Here is a 17263-nt window from a genome sequence, read left to right as displayed (position 1 = left end):
CACCTCGGGAGCGTCAACCCTGGGGGGTGAAGCAATAAAAATAAATTTAGCCCCCCCCCCACCACGAGCCCCCTTCAGTGGGAAAGAAAATGTTACACTGTCGGATGTTGATTGATGACCGGGGGTGCATTTTTTTAATGCAGATCGCGCGGAAGAACGAGTTTATTTTACAGAGAAAAGCCTTTGGATTGGACAGCGACGTTCTGGACCACAAGCCACAATCAGCGCGGGCTCCACCACCTCTCTCTCTCTCTCCACGGCAGCGTGGGTCGGTGTTTGTAATTAAATCGCTGGCCACCGTTCCCCCGGGAGTAAGAATGCAGAAGGATGGTGCAGAGAGAGAGAGTATGACATGCGAGAAGAAGAGAGCGATTCGCCAGCGAGAGGGATCGGTTCGCTACGCGGGGTACGAATCGACTCCGACATCGGGGCGAGTTTCCCCCATTCGTCGATTGTTCAGAGCCGTGAGCTGAGTGACATGGGAGCAGCGACGATGAGAAGGCATTGCTCCCCCGGAATGCATTTGCAAAGCTGTCGCACAATAAAAAAAAACAGAAAGAATGAAACTGTGAACCCAGTGCATATGAATTGGTTTACGCACGAGGAATATGAAATAAGAATGCGGTCCATAAACGACAGTATGAAATGTAATTCTGTACTGTAATTCTGTACTGAGAATCCTCAGGAATAATAACATCACACAGAAACTGCTGGTGTCCTTCTACCGAGCCTCCATCGAGAGCATTCTCACATACTGCATCTGTGTATGGTACACCAGCTGCACAGTGGCTCAGAGGAAAGCGCTCCAGCGGGTCATCAACACAGCCCAAAAGATCGCCGGCTGCCATCTCCCCACACTGGAAGAACTACACAGTTCACGTTGCATCAAAAAAGCACAGAACATTATAAAGGACTCTTCTCACCCTGGACACTCACTGTTTGAGCTGTTGCCATCAGGCAGACGATTCAGATCAGTCAAAACAAGGACAAACAGATTCAAACAGAGCTTTTATCTTACAGCGATCACCACACTCAATAATGCTAATTAATTATTAAGTAATAGTATTTTCAATTGACTGTGAAATAGAGATGTGCAATGACAAAATGTAACCTTATGTGGGTATGTGGGTATACTTGGGCTGTTTTTATATATAGTATACATTGATTATCTTTCATTTAATTTAATTTTTATTTTCTTGTTTTACTTAATTTAAATTTATGAATGATGCCCTGACTGGTGAGCATTTTAAATTTCGTTGTACTGGTGACAATGACAATAAACGATCTATCTATCTATTAATAATTAAACATTGTAATTTCACGAAGACAAACGTATCGCAAGGCATTAACAGTCATCGTAACGATGGTGATCGCAATCATCATCAGAAATACTATAATGGAGCAAGTGTGAGTTTGTCTGTTACTCAACTACCTGAATTTGTGATATGTTATAGTATTATGAATGGTTAATACGTTGTTTATGTAATTAATTAAACTATTCCTTCATGTTATTGTGTATTCATTTCTTACTCAGAGTAGGAGTTTAGATTTTACTAATTCTTACTTATGAAGCCTAATTTTTAATTAGGCCCGAAGGCCCCCAAGACCTCTGCATGACCTAGGAGATGAGAGCCCGATAATTAAATTCAAAACAAATAACACAACAAAGTTAGGACATTGCACAATTAAAGTGAAACTATCGAACATAGGAGCTATATTCTCTGGCTAAACAAGCGGAACAATAATTGCATCTCCGATTAGCACGGTTGGCTACATACGGTGCGAAAGAAGTTCAACATACATAATATTAATGTTTAATTTTAGACAGGCCAGTCACAGGTAGAAGACAAGACGACAGACAGTCTTGGGTTTTGATCTGAACAGGAACTTTGGGGGTGTGGAATTGGCAGCATTACAACGGGCACGAGGAGAGAATCGCAGTCATTTGATCCAATAAGTTAATCAATATTTGTTGTGATCGGTGCCCTTTACGGTTGTGAACCGCAACACCCGGTGGGTGAGTGGACAGGTCAGATCATCGCTGCACCATTCTTCTTTGAGCAGCGAGAGCGTGGGTGGGGAAAACCACCATCACTGCTCGCTTAATCATGCTAAATATTAAACATTTACACTTAAAATATTGACCGGACTCTAATGGGAAATTCTTAATTTCCACATATGTAATATTAATAAGCTGAGATAAACAATGAATGAAGTGATGCTGCTGCTACCTCGTAGGTTCTAGTGGGTTGCATTGTCTGGTTCTTGAGTTGTGTTTTCGGGTCGTAACAGGGTACTGTTCAAAAACGATGTCCGACGTTTACATACCTGTCAACCCCTTATCAGTGCCTACCTTACTACAGACCAATTCAGACCGTATTGGTCACCCCATGCCCTTGTAAATCTCAACGTTCATCCTACAAAGTCCCATCACAAGGGAGAAACACAACCAAATAGACATTTTCCCGTATTGAAACGGCTGTACGCCGTATGGACCTGAAAACTCAATTTCCCTGGACAAGAATACGGGTTAACCGTATGGGTTGACAGCCATGCGTTCAGCTCCAGGTACCTGGCAGCTTTTTCGGGAGCTCAGTACCTTGAGGAATTCAGTTCGTCACAAGCTCCCAGCGCGTGGAGCGGGACATTCGACATCGTGCCGAACAACACTCGGTGCTAATCTACGAAGAGAAGCCTTTAAATGGCATTGTACGGAAGAGGGGCCATTTCCAGAGAATTCCATTTATGGGGGAGCAGGTGTGAGGGCAACCCTAGATTTCGAGGGCACAGCCCCTCGGGAATGGTAACAAATAACCCTAAATCTCCACCGGAGCGGTCAGACAGAGACGACTTTGCTCCGAAGGGGAGTGGCAGTTTGGTCTCCACGCAAGGACCTCCCCACCGATGTCAAGAAAAAGCGTAAATGCGCGGAGGGTTTATTGCTTACAGTGACATGCCGTGCAGTCATTGATATGAACTCTATTAACTGCCACGCACATACTGAAACCCATTAACCTTTGTAAATTTCCAGAATGTAAATCTTTGCTCGGGGAAATAATTCAGTGGCTGCGCTGCTCACAAAGAGACGGAAATAAATTACGGGGCCTGCTGTTGGCAGTGGGTGCAGAAGGCACGGCCAGGGATTAATTACTCACTGAATATTTTCCCGGTCGCTGGTAGACCGGAGTGGCTGGCATGGGAATAGTGGCCACAGCAATAGCCACAGGTACATTATACTGGATGTGGTGTGTTGGGTGCAAATATATTTTCCAGGTCGCTGACCCGCACAGAACCCGGCTGAAATTAATCCCTGGGCACAGCTCAGAAAGCACTCACACAAACGTGCCTGCGTGCATCATTAACACTGCTTTACAACAGAACAATATAGTGGGCCGACATGCTGGACAATGGCTGGCTATTCTGATGGAATACTCGCTCACTATCTCACTCACTCGCTCATACACAACACTATAATATGCACTTACGTGTGCTGCCCTTTAGACGGGCCATTGCCCAACATATTCTTATATATATTTTTGTCCATGATAGAGCGATGATAATATGATAATTCATGCGGTGAGTGTTTTTTTATTCATGCTAACAATGTACATGTTTTACTGTGTAAACAAAATCATTAATAGAAAGTTCATTCATAAACCCTTTAAAGATTTTTAGGGGAAGTGCTGTGAGTGAGCACCGATGAAGGCCGGAGCGGCACACGAGGGGCGGTGTGGCTCGATGGTGTTTACACACCAGGCCAGCTATAGTACTCACTTAATGCTGAGTCGACCTAGGGGGGAGGCCTTTGACCAGTTCAGATAATCGTCGCCCAATGGTGGCCGGGTATAAAGCTTGCTGTGTGTTGGAGTGCAGTGTGCTAACCATCACCACTGGCCCTCCTCTATCACACACACACACTCTCTCGCACTGCTTCCCAAGTACTCCCAGGAATACCAATGTTGGTTTCCATGAAAATAAAAAGGACCAAAGGGAGAGCTGTTTGTTTTCCCTTCCAGCGGAATGCCCCATCAAACAAAGAGGCAATGTTTGGCTCTCGAGCGCTGGGGGAGTGTTGTGGGGGAGCTGCTGTTATGGGGGGGGGGGCACCTCCATGGACAAATGATGCACTGCAGGCTACGCTGTTTGTGTTTGGCATGTTTATGTACATTAACATCTAATGCTACTCGCGAATGGTCCCGATGTACATTAATCTGCATTAAAACGAAACGATGCACGCGCGCATCGCATGGTTTATTAAAGCTTTCGGAAATTAAACTCCGCGAATTCGCTCGTCAGTAGGTCCATCGCGATGTGGTCACGGTCCAGGCCGTCTCCCCACTCAAGCGAGCAACACCGCGTCGCTCGCCTTTCTTCGAGGCCTCTCACCACAGTGGTGGGAATTCCAATTTCCACACCGAGGAGGCCAGTCCTCTCCATTAGGCTGACAAGCAATTTCTGTAGATCTACTTTTTGTGTTTAGCTTGTTGACCTCCGACCCCCCACCCGCAGCACCACCGATTAGCACGGTTTGCTGCGCACGGTGCGAAAGAAGTTCAATTTACTTCGGTGCATTGTAGCGACCAATAGACTCGCAATGATGGCTGGTGATGAGAGCATAGACATTTGAAGCTGGAAGAACCCGATGCACTATGAAGAGGCAGGCTATGCTGGCGATGGTGGAAAATTGTAGAGGAAGTTACATTGTACACAGGCATACATAAACGCAATTGTACGTGAAATCGAATAAGACAAAATCATATCGAAATGAGAAACACAGCTATAGTTGTTAAAATTACACAAAGTGTAAATTAGACTTGTGATATCATAACTGTCAAACCATAGTTTGCAACAGTAGTGATGATACAAGATACACAATAATGAATGCATGACTAAAACGATGGATCTATAGCGATTATCGCATATAGTTGGCGACGATGATGACGACGAAGACACAGAGGGTCAAGCAACAACAACAACAGTCCTCGAATCGCGCCGAGCGACGTGGAGGTGAGTAGCGGGGGGTGGGTGGGTGGGTGGGTCGCCTGCGGAGCCCACCGTTCTCCTCCAGGTGCCGCAGCAGCAGGTGGCGGCACTGGGTGCCCTCGTGCGTGTAGTCCAGTGCGACATTCCCGTCCACGTCTTGCAGGAGCACGTTGGCTCCGGCCTGCGGGCAGCGGCACGGGAGGAGGGGTGGGGGGTGGCGTTACCGCAGCGCACGGGCCAGTCGCTGCACGTGGCCCGCACCGACGGAGACATTCACGGCAAAGCGATCGTCGTTGTGAGCGGCAGCAGCCACCGTCAATCGACTGTGGGATGAAGGCCTCGCCGTGCTGTCGTCTCTCGCACGACTCTGCAATCGGCGCATCTGCCCTCTTGCACATCCCGAAGACCCTCCAAAGGCCCCTCTCTCTATCTCTCTCTGTGTATGTTCACGACGAGTTCGTTGAGAGATTAAAAATCTGCGGTGACGGTAGTGCGGCGACGTGGCCCCGCTGCAGCGAGTTCGGAACTTGTTGCAGAGGTTCATGATTCGAACTCCAGCGGTCGCGATGGTCAATAACTGCAGTTGATTTAATCATCGTACGCTGCCCTCTGCTTCACAGTGGACGTTAAATATCCTCTGATGTTATTCGTAAAAGTAGGCCATTGTGTGGCGGTGTCAGGGCCCAAAATTGCCAAATCCTAAAATGGCTCGCAAATTACTCAATCGGGATTATACACGGCAGAAATCATCGCCCCCGAACTGACAGACGAATACCCCAGGTCACTCCTGTGAATGAGACTCATGCTGATTCCTTTAGTTCTCATCTGGTGAAACACCTTGTCCATGAGCAAACATGGAAGAGCATCCTCGGATAGAACTACTGGACTGATAGACGTGTATACATGTCATTGTGAGCTGTGCAGGTGGAGCATGTACCATCGTCATCATCATCATACATGATCAACTCTCTTTTGGATAAAGCGTTCCCAAAGTCACCGCTATCCTTTATTGTTTCGTAATGCAACACTTCACCTAGCACCTACAGAGACGTTGATTTATTCGGTCCATTTCCCCAGTGGACATCCACTCGCGTACCTTTCTTTGTTTGCCAGTTCGTTATTATTCTTAACCATCACCAGCACTCCTTCAACAGTACGAATGATATCATCAACTTGCGTATTTCCCTTAATGAGCGTGCTCTCCTTTTCTGTCTCCCAACTTCATTACAACTATTCCCCTCTCCATGTTTATTGGTGAAATTTAAAGCCATGCATTTCACCAAATGTCATCAGCATCATCATCATCATCGTCGTCGTCAGAGTTATGATTTTAAATAGAAATCCGGAGATGGCCACGTGGCTCTGGAAGAACCGAACCAGCACGCCCGAGATTCTGGTTTGCACTGAGGGTGACGATGGTGTTCGGGTGTCAAAACGAACGAACGGAGGTGCCCTACCAGAAGGAGGAGGAGCAGCACGTCCGCGTGGTCGCACGCGGCGGCGGCGTGCAGCGGCGTCCACGAGTCGTCGTCCTGCGCGTTCACGTCCGCCCCGCGCTCCAGCAGCAGCTCCGCCGCCAGCACGTTGTTACTGCGCGCACTCTGGGGACACGGGGGCATGGGGACACGGGGGCACGGGGCATGGGGATACAGGGACACGGGGACACGGGGACACGGGACACGGGGAACGGGAACATGGGACACGGGGAACGGGGACATGGGACACGGGGGCATGGGGATACATGGACATGGGGATACAGGGACACGGGAACACGGGGACACGGGATACGGGGGCATGGGGATACAGGGACATGGGGACACGGATATACAGAGACGCGGGGGCACATGGAGACAGGGATCCAGGGACATCGGGATACAGGGACATGGGGACACGGAGATTCGGAGACACGGGGGAACATGGGGAAACCAGGATAGAGGGAGACTAGGTCAGGGGTATACAGGAACATGGAGACACACCAATTAACAATTGAGTACAACTGTACCAAACTGGGTACAACTGCACACAATTGTAAAATGTGGATTGCTCTCCAACAACACACCTGTGGTGCTGAATCAGTAATACATTGACACGTTTGTGCAAGTGTCAACTTTATCAATTGTCTGTGTCGGATGGAGGAGGGTGCACGACACATTAATTCACGCGATCTGACCCACAACTCAATTATGACTCATGATCTTAGTGAGTGGGAGCCCTGTACGTGCTGTTTCACAAGCTCTTTGGTGGTGAGGGGTCCTGAGAGCCCACACTGGAAGGCTGTGACTGATTTCTATTCAATGTCATTTGTCTCAAAGCCTTTCAAAGCGTGGTCAACCTACGCATAGACTGGCATAAAAATGTGGAATTCCCATGCCTGTCGCGGGCTGCCAATGTTTTGAGTGCAGGGGACAGTTTTATTGTGAAAGTTGAGGCAATGCATGCTGGGTAATGCATATTTAATCCCAACATGCCACTGCCACTGCTCAGAGGTTAAAAATGTTGAGGTGGTGATTATGAAATATTTACATGCCAATGTGTGCGGAAATAAATTGGTTTGTATGAATTATTAAAACCCATATCCTCCACTATTTGAAGGGGCTCTGTAGCAGGAACCTTAGCTTCCTGCTATGGGCAAATATCTGGACAGATGAATAGAGACAAGGGTATGAATAGTTCCAGTGAATAGAAATTGCACCCATCATCATCATCAGCCATTATCAATCTACCGCTGGATGAAGGCCTACAGTCATCACAATCTGTCAAGCTCCTGCGATGTAATAATGCACCTGGTACTTGCACGTGTGTGCTGATTCCATCGCTCCATCTCTACCTTGAGGCATACCATTCGTTGGCGGCCAGTCCATAACCATTGAGAGCGACTACCATAATTCTTTCTACCAAACGAAGTACATTTTTTGTCTCTGTATTGTCTATCTCACTCGTCAGCCTAAAAGTAGTAGCATTTGTATAAAATTGGCATGATATTAATATCATTCTGACAGGGGCAATTCGAGTGTGCTTGCATTCATTCCACATGTCCAGTTGTGTCTGGCACACACACTGCCCGTTCCCTTCCCAGATTTCTCCGCGCAGAGGGCATCCGTTACCTCGGCACTGTCTGCACGAGCCGTCTAGTTCGCGTTGTCTTTTTAATACGTCTCCATCATAACGATCTCTCTTGCTTCCACTCTGCCTCGTTTTGTACACTTTCATCAGAGCCATTCATCCACATTGCATTTCAAGCGACGTGACGCACGCTTACCAAATTATATTACACACATGTAAATTATATTACACACGTGTAAATTCAACATGACGTCGTCTTACTCTCAGATTCATTTCCTCTTTCGAAGCAAAAGTCAAAGTGTTTTCCTGCACGACCGAGCGTTCGCCGGTACGGTCCCTATAGGAGAACCCCTCTCATCCGTGGCCCTATTACCCGCTAATCATACTCTCCGTGGCCCTATTACTCACTAATCCTATCTACGGTAGCTGTCGGGTTAACGAAATCTACTGTAATCCGCGGCCCTATTTCTTCCCCTTATCTGTGGTTATTCGCCCAGAGTGAATGTAGCAAAGTGGCCTCTTAATGCTCGCAATTTTTGTCAGGGATAAGAGGAGCCACGTGGCAAATTCATCGCATTCTCAGCGAATATGATCAGGTTATTGCCATAATTGTGAAAAATCGTGGAGAAGTCTTCATCCACAATTCTGGCAGTCGCCACATAATGCTGGTTGCGAGCAACAGCGAAGCGTCATGCTCAAATTGTAAACGCTGTGGATTAGCGCTCCAACACACGGTTTCGTTCACGTGTACCGGGTGGAGGTGTGGTTACGACACGTTTGCATTTATGCAATCAAACACCAAAAAAAACGTTGTCATGAATGAATGTATATTATTTGTACTCTCTGCACTTACGACTCACCTCTTTTTTGAGCAGAACCATCTCATCGGTGTTTCACCACCCTCTCTACCCACACTCAAAAACGTGTGCTTCATTTTGAAATCTCCATGTATATTGCACTCGTACGAGGCTTATACCTACACTGGAACAGTCCCGCACAAGGAGTCGTCCAATCTGGGGCGCTTTCATGCATTATTACACACAGCAACGTGCATTCTGCAAAGACCCATTATTGAACAATCCTTTATATAGAATCGCGCGACTGTCAATGAAATGCCACGCGGTAACTCTTATCTCGGCGACCAGAGGAATGACAATGCATTGGCATTACAATCCACGTGATTTGATCAGTGAAAATTAGAAAATAATAACAGCGCAGTTATTAGCCTTTTCGGCACGTGTTCTTCTTCATCACCGCCCTATTACATTTCTATCCATTACACTTGACCCTGACACTACGGAGGAAATGAAGATCAAATTGAGCCTCATAATGTGTAGTGATTAACTCATTGTCATTATCATCAACAGCCAATATCATCTTTCTCAACAATTACGGCCCGCCTATTGGAGACCACGAGATAGCTATTGTCAGTGGGTTGCCACGATTCACTAAAGCCCAGGACTCACAACGTCATACCTGGCCGTCGTCATCAGGCCGGGAGTGTCATCACGGTTATCGGTCGGATTTAAAACGTTCTGTTCAGCGGCGGCCGCCTGTAATTGTAGTTTGATTGGGGCAGCATGTTCACCCCGTTCCACTCCCACGTTGATGCCACGGGCTGCTGTGTTGGATGATTGGGCGGCTTACAATGATGCCCGGACATTTCGCGCAAAATCGATTCCTACATTCCCGCCACGGTACTACCTTTCCCTTGTCCGTTCACGTGCAAATAAAGTAATTGTGCACCCGCACACACGGCCGATGACCGCTCATTTACGTCTACGTTTGTGTATATTAACGTCCCATGTTTTATAGACAAGACCGCATTCAAGTTAAGATATTTCAAATATCTATATGAAGCAATGACTAAGATTCATCGTGTAGTCTTAACAGACTGCTGGAGCAAGTGCTGTTGGCGGGCACAAATTAAGGCCGCAATGACACACTAGGTGGTGGTTTGCCAGATACCATGCCCGGCGCCTTCTAGTGCTGATGTTCACACACTGCACAAGGTACTCGTTTAAAGCTGAGTCGACCTAAGGGAAGCACAAAACTGGTTCAGATCATTGTCACTGAGCTCACGGTCGGTAACAACCATCGCGAACTCACCGTGTGAAGCAGCGAGTTTCCATTCAGGTTTTTTGCGTTGGGGTTGAAGGAGACTTTAAGCAGCTTCAAAACTGTGGCGAGAGAACACACACAACGTAGCCTACGGTCATCCGACTTGTTCACAGTGAGCAAGCTATTGATGAATTGTAAGGCATATCATCCCATTTTCATATTCTTGGTTCATTCGGTAAAGTCACGTAGATAGAAAATAAAAATGAAAAATAAACCCGACGACAAAAAGTCGTGGGTTTTACTTTTTATTTATGAAAATTTTAATATTATCATGAGTCACGCTGATATTTTTGTAAATGCTCTTCATGAGTACAACGTCTAAGTGTTCATCCTCATCTTTGACCATGCTCAATCGACTGCTGGACGAAGGCCCTCCCAGGCCACCGCCAGTACCCTCGGGCAAGCATCCACCTCGCACCTGCAACGTCAACCACTGTGTGGACGCGTTCCAAACCTCGTGTCGCGTTCTGCACGCTTGAATCCGTCGCGGGTTTTCCCAGAGTTCCAAGGCTCGTTACGTTAAGAAGATTCAAATTAAGATAATTGTCTCATTCCCGAGGAGAAAAATAAAATACAATTTTAATTTTACTAAGTGAACACTCGCATTTCATTGCAAATGGTATTCCTCTATATTTATAATCAATTTCACACATCGACGACTCGCAGATGCTGAGCCTGTAGCAGGGAGGGGGGCATGGTGGCTCTACAGCCACATGTGTGGCCTCTTGGCAAATGGCAATGCCCAGTGCAATTTTACTAAAAATCAGAAGCTGACAGTCCTGCTTAGCGTCAACCACACCCTGGGTGAGAGGCTGCTTGGCGCAGGACAATCACAGAGACACATCAAGAGCTGCCGAGCTGACGCCGCTCACATCCACGTTAATATCACACGCAGACGCGCACGCAGGACGAGAATAAGCCGGGTTCCTACCTCATGTTTTGCTAATGGTAGGTAGCTTGGTAGTCAACGGCTACAAGCACATGACGCACAAAGCGTTGTGGCCAATGAATCGCTTGCTCGCACAACTGCTGGCGGATGGGCCGTCGCTGCAGAGGGCTCTAGAGGGGCCCTCTTCTCGTGGGTACCTGGCCTTCACCTCCACGCTGGCCAGACATCTCGGAAGAGGTGGGTTTACCGAACGTGTTACCCTACTACAGGCGGTGGCGATCGACTAACCGTTGTTGCAGGCGAGGGGAGATTTGAGATTTGGACAGAGGTAGGCATGGGGGGTGGGGGAAATTTAAGAAACGTGCCCCGTTGTGTCGACTGCCACGCCGGGTGACCGAGCCGGCGATCCCTGCTGGCTGATGCAACCGACAAGACAAGCATCCGGTGCTCAGATTAAACCGAACTTTAATTGACAATAATACGCAAAACAAATCAATGCTGCCATTACCGTGTGAAGTTAATTTAATTGACAAGACAAAGGCTAAGATGGATAATGGAATTTTAAGTCTCGTTTATTAGCTTGCAGACTGGGAAATTAAATTGAGGGCCTGTTTATAGATTATCCAGCAAGCGGAAGACAAAGTGCGACATTCTGCAGTCTCGTCCCACCAGATTCAAATTCATCTCTAAAAGTGCCCCAACAATGAGACGCTGATTCTTGGCCGAACGCATTGGATTTAAAACGGCGTTTGGCTCTCGCCATCGTTACAATTTCACAATTCTATCGATTGCTTGAAATCCTCAACCTCAAAGTGAACGTTGTGCCCACGTAAAAATGTGTCTAAACTCAATAAACAAACGCTAAAATTCTCTGAACACTGATATATAATATGACATTGCAGCCTGCCTGGCAAGCGGCTCAGACATGAGCGACCTTGCTAGGCTGTCACTGTCCAGAAACATTGCTATTGATTGCCGTCTGGATGTCTGGGAAGGCAAACAGAATTGTTCAAGTTTATTTGGGGCACCACGGTAAAAGAGAATGCTATTGAATGGCAATCTTAGAGCAATTTAGGAAATTTACACATTTTCATAGGACCAGTCTGAAAGTTGGGGCGATTAGAGAGAAGCGTCTGTTTTGTTTAATGGACGAGGCATTCTGATAAGAAGAAAGTACATTAGTAACGTAGACTGCTTTAGTATACTTAAGGAAAGACTAAAGTTGGCAGCAATTTCTAAAATGTAAGAAACTCGCACAATTGTTTCTGCTGCCATGCCGGGAGTTAGAATCGATCTGGCGGCCTCTGGTCGCAAGTCCCGTGGTGCTAACCGTACCGTTAGCACGACGGTAGCGTCCACTTGACATGGTTATGGATGATAAAATTAATAATGTAATCAAGATCAACCCGTAGTCTGATCTCACAACCTCATCGCTTTGGATATCACGTTGACGGAGCCCCCATCTGCTGCGCAGAGACAAGAACTTGCCAAAAAAAACCTGTAATTACAGAGCGGTCGTTACAATCTAAAAAAAAGACTGCAATTGTATGTCCCAAAAGTGCAGTTTTCAGGCTGTTACGCCCGGAATGCAGCGACCTCTTGACGATCAATGGTGTCACTTTTTCTTACGGCCATTTACAGCACATGATGCCACGCCGTAAATCAAAGAGAAATCACCGCGTGGCCCAAGGAATGAAACCATCGACCTCCTCCCCAACATGGATTGGCTCCGTGGTGAGAATGTACGTGGGACAGCGTGTCCGCGATTGTCCAATCGGCGAGACGTCTGGAAGTTGTGTGCTGTTCCACAATTTTACAGCTGCTATTTCAGGACACGCTTTGCCACCAAATCACCTGGAATGCACCCGATCCCATCAACTTCACCGGGCTAAGCCTGGACGAGTGTTTTCATTGGTGAGCACCGTGCACATACAGTATTGTTGTAGGGTTTGCGGAGCTACGCGGTATGCAGTAGTGCAGATACATGCATTGCTGCGCTGTACTTCTGCGTCTGTGCTGTCTGCCAGCACCAACCAGCGCTGACAGGCGTGGTGCATTGTGGTCAAACAACCTGCCCTCTCCCATGGTACTCATCCAGCAGCTGCGTGCAAATGCACATTCTGCACAGGGGTTGAGTGAGTTTGATTCACGACTAGCGTCAGTTGCTCGTAATAATCTGAAGCGGTCTTGCGCCCGCCCCTTCAATAACCTGCACTGACAGGCGTGGTGAAGTATGGTCAAACACAACGCCCCATTACCGACACGGCGTGGCGAGGTCTTTATTCAGCAACGTACCACACTGCCTTGAGATCCAATGGCCTTGAGATACGATAGCAATACAAAACTGTGGTTGTAATTGCATGCCATTTGTTACACCCCCACCTATTGTATATCAATAATAATAATACGAAATGAAAACTCTGAACTGCCCTTGATGTAATGCGCACAATGGTGATCTCCAATGTTGTATACTCTATTCCCTATGAATGGAATACAAATAAATGGACCATAATTTGGTGAGAGGTGGTGTAGGCTTGCATGTCCATCGCTCACGGCCAACACCGGTGAGGATTATCTGAAGCAGTCCCTGGGCGTCCCCTAGGTCGACTCAGCCTCAAATGAGTACCTGGTGCGATGTGTAAACGTCGCCACTGGGGAGACAAAGGCGACCGGGCGTGGTGCTGGCCACCCACCCCCTCGCGTGCCATGCCGGCCTTCATAGGTGCTCGCTAACAGCACTTGTTCCAATAGTCTGTTAAGGCTATACCGGGGACCTTTGTCTCTGTATGCGCTCGTGTTCATATATTCCCAATAAACATGCCAACGTTGGGAAAACGTTGGCATGTGGTTGGAACCGTTGGCCCAAGAATACGTGTTCAGTGTGTTTACGTGTGTATGTTCACGTGGGCGTACTTAAGGCAGTGTGTGTGTGTGTGTGCTGTATCTGCGTGCGTAATATGTATGTATTTATGCGTAAGTGCATGCGAGTGTGTGCTTGCCTCTGTACGCAATATTTGCATGAACGTGCTTACATGTGTGTGTATGTGTGTGCATGCACATGTTGAAGCGTGCGCGTGCTTGCATCCGTGTCTGCAGAACTCTCCGCCACAGTAAACGTCGAACGTTGGAGCAACGTTGGTGCGACGGTTTCGACTGCATGCCAATGTTGGGCCAACCTTGGCAAATTGCGGGTAACGGTGCATATTGCTCGGCACGATGTCCGACGTTTCACTACACATCCTGGGTGCTTCTTCAGGAACGGAAACGCCCGACGGAATGCCGAACAGCAACGCTGTATCAGCCCCCCAAGTTTTACATTAGGGAGCCGTGCAGCGCCAAAGGCAAACACGAACGCGGTGGTGCCCGTGAGGATGTGAATTTGGGTGCTTACGGCATGCGTGTGTTTGTGTGCTCAAGCATGCGCCCCATCACACGTGTGTTTGTGTATTGAGTGTGAGCGTGTGTGTGCGTGTGTGCGTGCGTGTGTGTGCGTGTGTGCGCGTGTGTGTGCGTGTGTGTGTGTGCGTGTGTGTGCGTGTGTGTGTGCGTGTGTGTGTGTGCGCGTGTGTGCGTGTGTGTGTGCGTGTGTGTGCGTGTATGCGCGTGTGTGTGCGTGTGTGTGCGTGCGTGTGTGTGCGCGTGTGTGTGCGTGTGTGTGTGCGTGTGTGTGTGTGCGTCCATGTATTTGGGAGCACAGCGGTTGGCGCATTGCGCTCCGAATCCCGTCCGCGCCAATTCACGTCTCAGCTGCGGTAAACATCGGTCGCGACTATTCAAACCATTCCTGGGCCTCCCCTAGGTCGACTCAGCCTCAAATGAGTACCTGGTACGGTGCGTAAACATCGTCACTGGCGATACAAAGGCGGCCGGGCGTGGTGTTGGCCACCCACCCCCTCGTGTGCCGTGCCGGCCTTCATAGGTGCTGCTCGCTAACAGCACTTGCCCCTGCAGTCTGTCAAGGCTACACGTGGGGCGTCGGGGGTGGGGGGGTCTTCATCCTTGTCGCGTGTTGTAGACACGTGAGCCACCGCACAGTACACAGCAGCAGCCTGCAGAGCCTCGCTGGGGTCCCGCGCCGGTCGACTGCCTCGTCAGCCCGTTGCCGGGACGACGGCGAACGACGGCGCGACGTGGTGGCTAGGGCGCGCGTAATGGCGTGATAAATGAGAAGTGTGACCTTGCAGCGGCAGCAGCAGCGGCTGCAGCAGCAGCATCGGTGGCCTCTGACTGCATTGCACTGGGACTCGGCGAACGCTCCCTTGGAGATCCACGCCGCGCATCGCCATGGATACCTCCTCCCTCCGCCTCCATCGCCACCACCAATCTCCTCTTCTCCAGGACTTCAAAAAAATATTTTCCGCGTCTTTTTTTTTATGGAATCATACCTCGACACGTGACAGTATTTGAATTTCAATGAGAGACGGAGTGCGGTAGATGACGAAAGAAGGAATGCCACGGACAAAATCCAGAGAAAGGCAAATGAGAGACACGTGACGTGTAAAACGTGACTGAGTAAACGTGGGCCTGTGTGTGTGGTCGACTCAGCCTCAAATGGGTACCCAGGGGTGGTGTGTAAATATCGCTACTGGAGAGACAAAGGCGGCCGGGCGTGGTATTGGCCACCAACCCCCTCGTGTGCTGTACTGGCCTTCATAGGTGCTCGCTAAGAACACTTGCCTCAACAGTCTGTTAAGGCTATACGGGGGATCTTCATCTTTGTGCAGGACACGTTGACAGAACGTGTGACGGCTGGTGGATGGAGGCTTATGGCTAAATGGAAGTCAAAGATTGAAGAAGTCTCGCTTTAAAGAGGGGGAACCCCCAGGGAGATGGAGCGAGATCATCGTGCGTCCAAGAATGGAACTGGATTGCATTGCAGGGTCCTGAGGGATAATAATGACGACGATGATAACTCGAATAGCCCTCAATCTAGCAGTGGCTCTACCATAGCTGATGATGAACATGGTTTGGATGTCTAGATTTGAAGTTTTCGTGACTGCAGGAATCCATACTCTTTGGCTCTTTCGGTAAAGTCATTATAATCATCAGGTACCTAATGGTGATTGCTTGTGTTGCAATCGAAACGTCGTGATTTAATTTATTTTCTTTTATACCTATGAGACTTTACCGAAAGAACCAAAGAGTATGATTTGGATGTGTCTAATTCTAACCCAAAATATTGTCCAGGTATAATTATTTTCTTAGCTTTTACTGTGTTTGTTATTATTATAATTGTTGTGCCACTATGAGTAATGGAGCGATGTGATATTTGGCTGGCGTAACGCCGTGTGCCAGAGTCACGTGGTGATGGGGAAGCGGCGTAATTTCAACAACAACAACAAACTAACAACGTCAAGCAATGTCTCTGCAAGCTACATGGCATTTGTTAAGGTCCCAGGGCTGCCAAGGGTTTCAATCTGTTTCTCTGCAAGTTTCTCTCGCCAATGACAAATTGCGTCTGAAATGGCTTTCACCTTGACCCAACGTTTAATTGTAATTCAAATAAATGCCCTCCTCCGTTAGCCTCATTAAAGGTGGACGGTTGAGCTTTCATAATGCACCTACGTTAGCGCAAGTTTTTGCCACACACTCGCTAATTCAGCCACCCAGCAGTAACTTAACAATTACAACATATTTCATATTACGTGAATGGATAGGCCAGTGGAGTGTGTGGCAAGCTTGGGCCCATACAGAGCATTACTAAGGCTTAACCATCCACTTCCAAGTGTCCCTGAGTGCCCCCTGTACTGTCGGGGGGGAGGGGTGGGGACTGGTGGGGGCTATGCCCCCCCCCCTTCCGCGCCACCAGTCGCTGAACCTCAGCCCCCCTTAAACATTCTAACGGCACAATGAATGCACAGGGCATATCATATCCGAGTGAACGATAGTTTAAAAAATAATTGCTGATGCCCCAACTGCTAACTCGGCATCATCAGATAATTTGTGAACTGAGTTCAGATTCGTCACATTTATAAGCTTTGTTTAAAACTGTGCACTTTCAATTGTTCGTGATGTAACCAAATCGCCCGTTGCGAAAGAGGGCAATGCTACTCCACGTGCCTCGATGGCTTTATTTCATGGGCTGGTTCAATGAGGGAGACGAACGGGCTGACCGATATTCGAGCTAGAGGGTCAGAGATTGTCCAGAAAGCAGTTGGACTGTAAATGAATGAACAGCCGAAATCAGCGTCTCATATCGGGTTGGTT

General features: G+C 48.1%; 1 protein-coding gene across 1 annotated transcript in view; it reads right to left on the bottom strand.

Moving 5' to 3' along the window:
- The window catches only part of MYO16 (myosin XVI), a 166384-nt gene that overhangs the window by 134171 nt on the left and 14950 nt on the right, over positions 1-17263 (bottom strand). The window contains exons 2-4 of the mRNA XM_078618109.1: positions 10156-10226; positions 6441-6584; positions 5056-5164 (exon numbers count right to left, since the gene is read on the bottom strand). Of these exons, the coding sequence (XP_078474235.1) occupies positions 5056-5164; positions 6441-6584; positions 10156-10226 (324 nt within the window). The remainder of the gene's footprint in view (positions 1-5055; positions 5165-6440; positions 6585-10155; positions 10227-17263) is intronic.

The sequence above is a fragment of the Lampetra planeri genome, chromosome 56, assembly GCF_965212315.1.
Source record: "Lampetra planeri chromosome 56, kcLamPlan1.2.h2, whole genome shotgun sequence".
NCBI classification, from domain to species: domain Eukaryota; kingdom Metazoa; phylum Chordata; class Hyperoartia; order Petromyzontiformes; family Petromyzontidae; genus Lampetra; species Lampetra planeri.
This window is presented reverse-complemented; position numbering and strand designations above follow the sequence as displayed.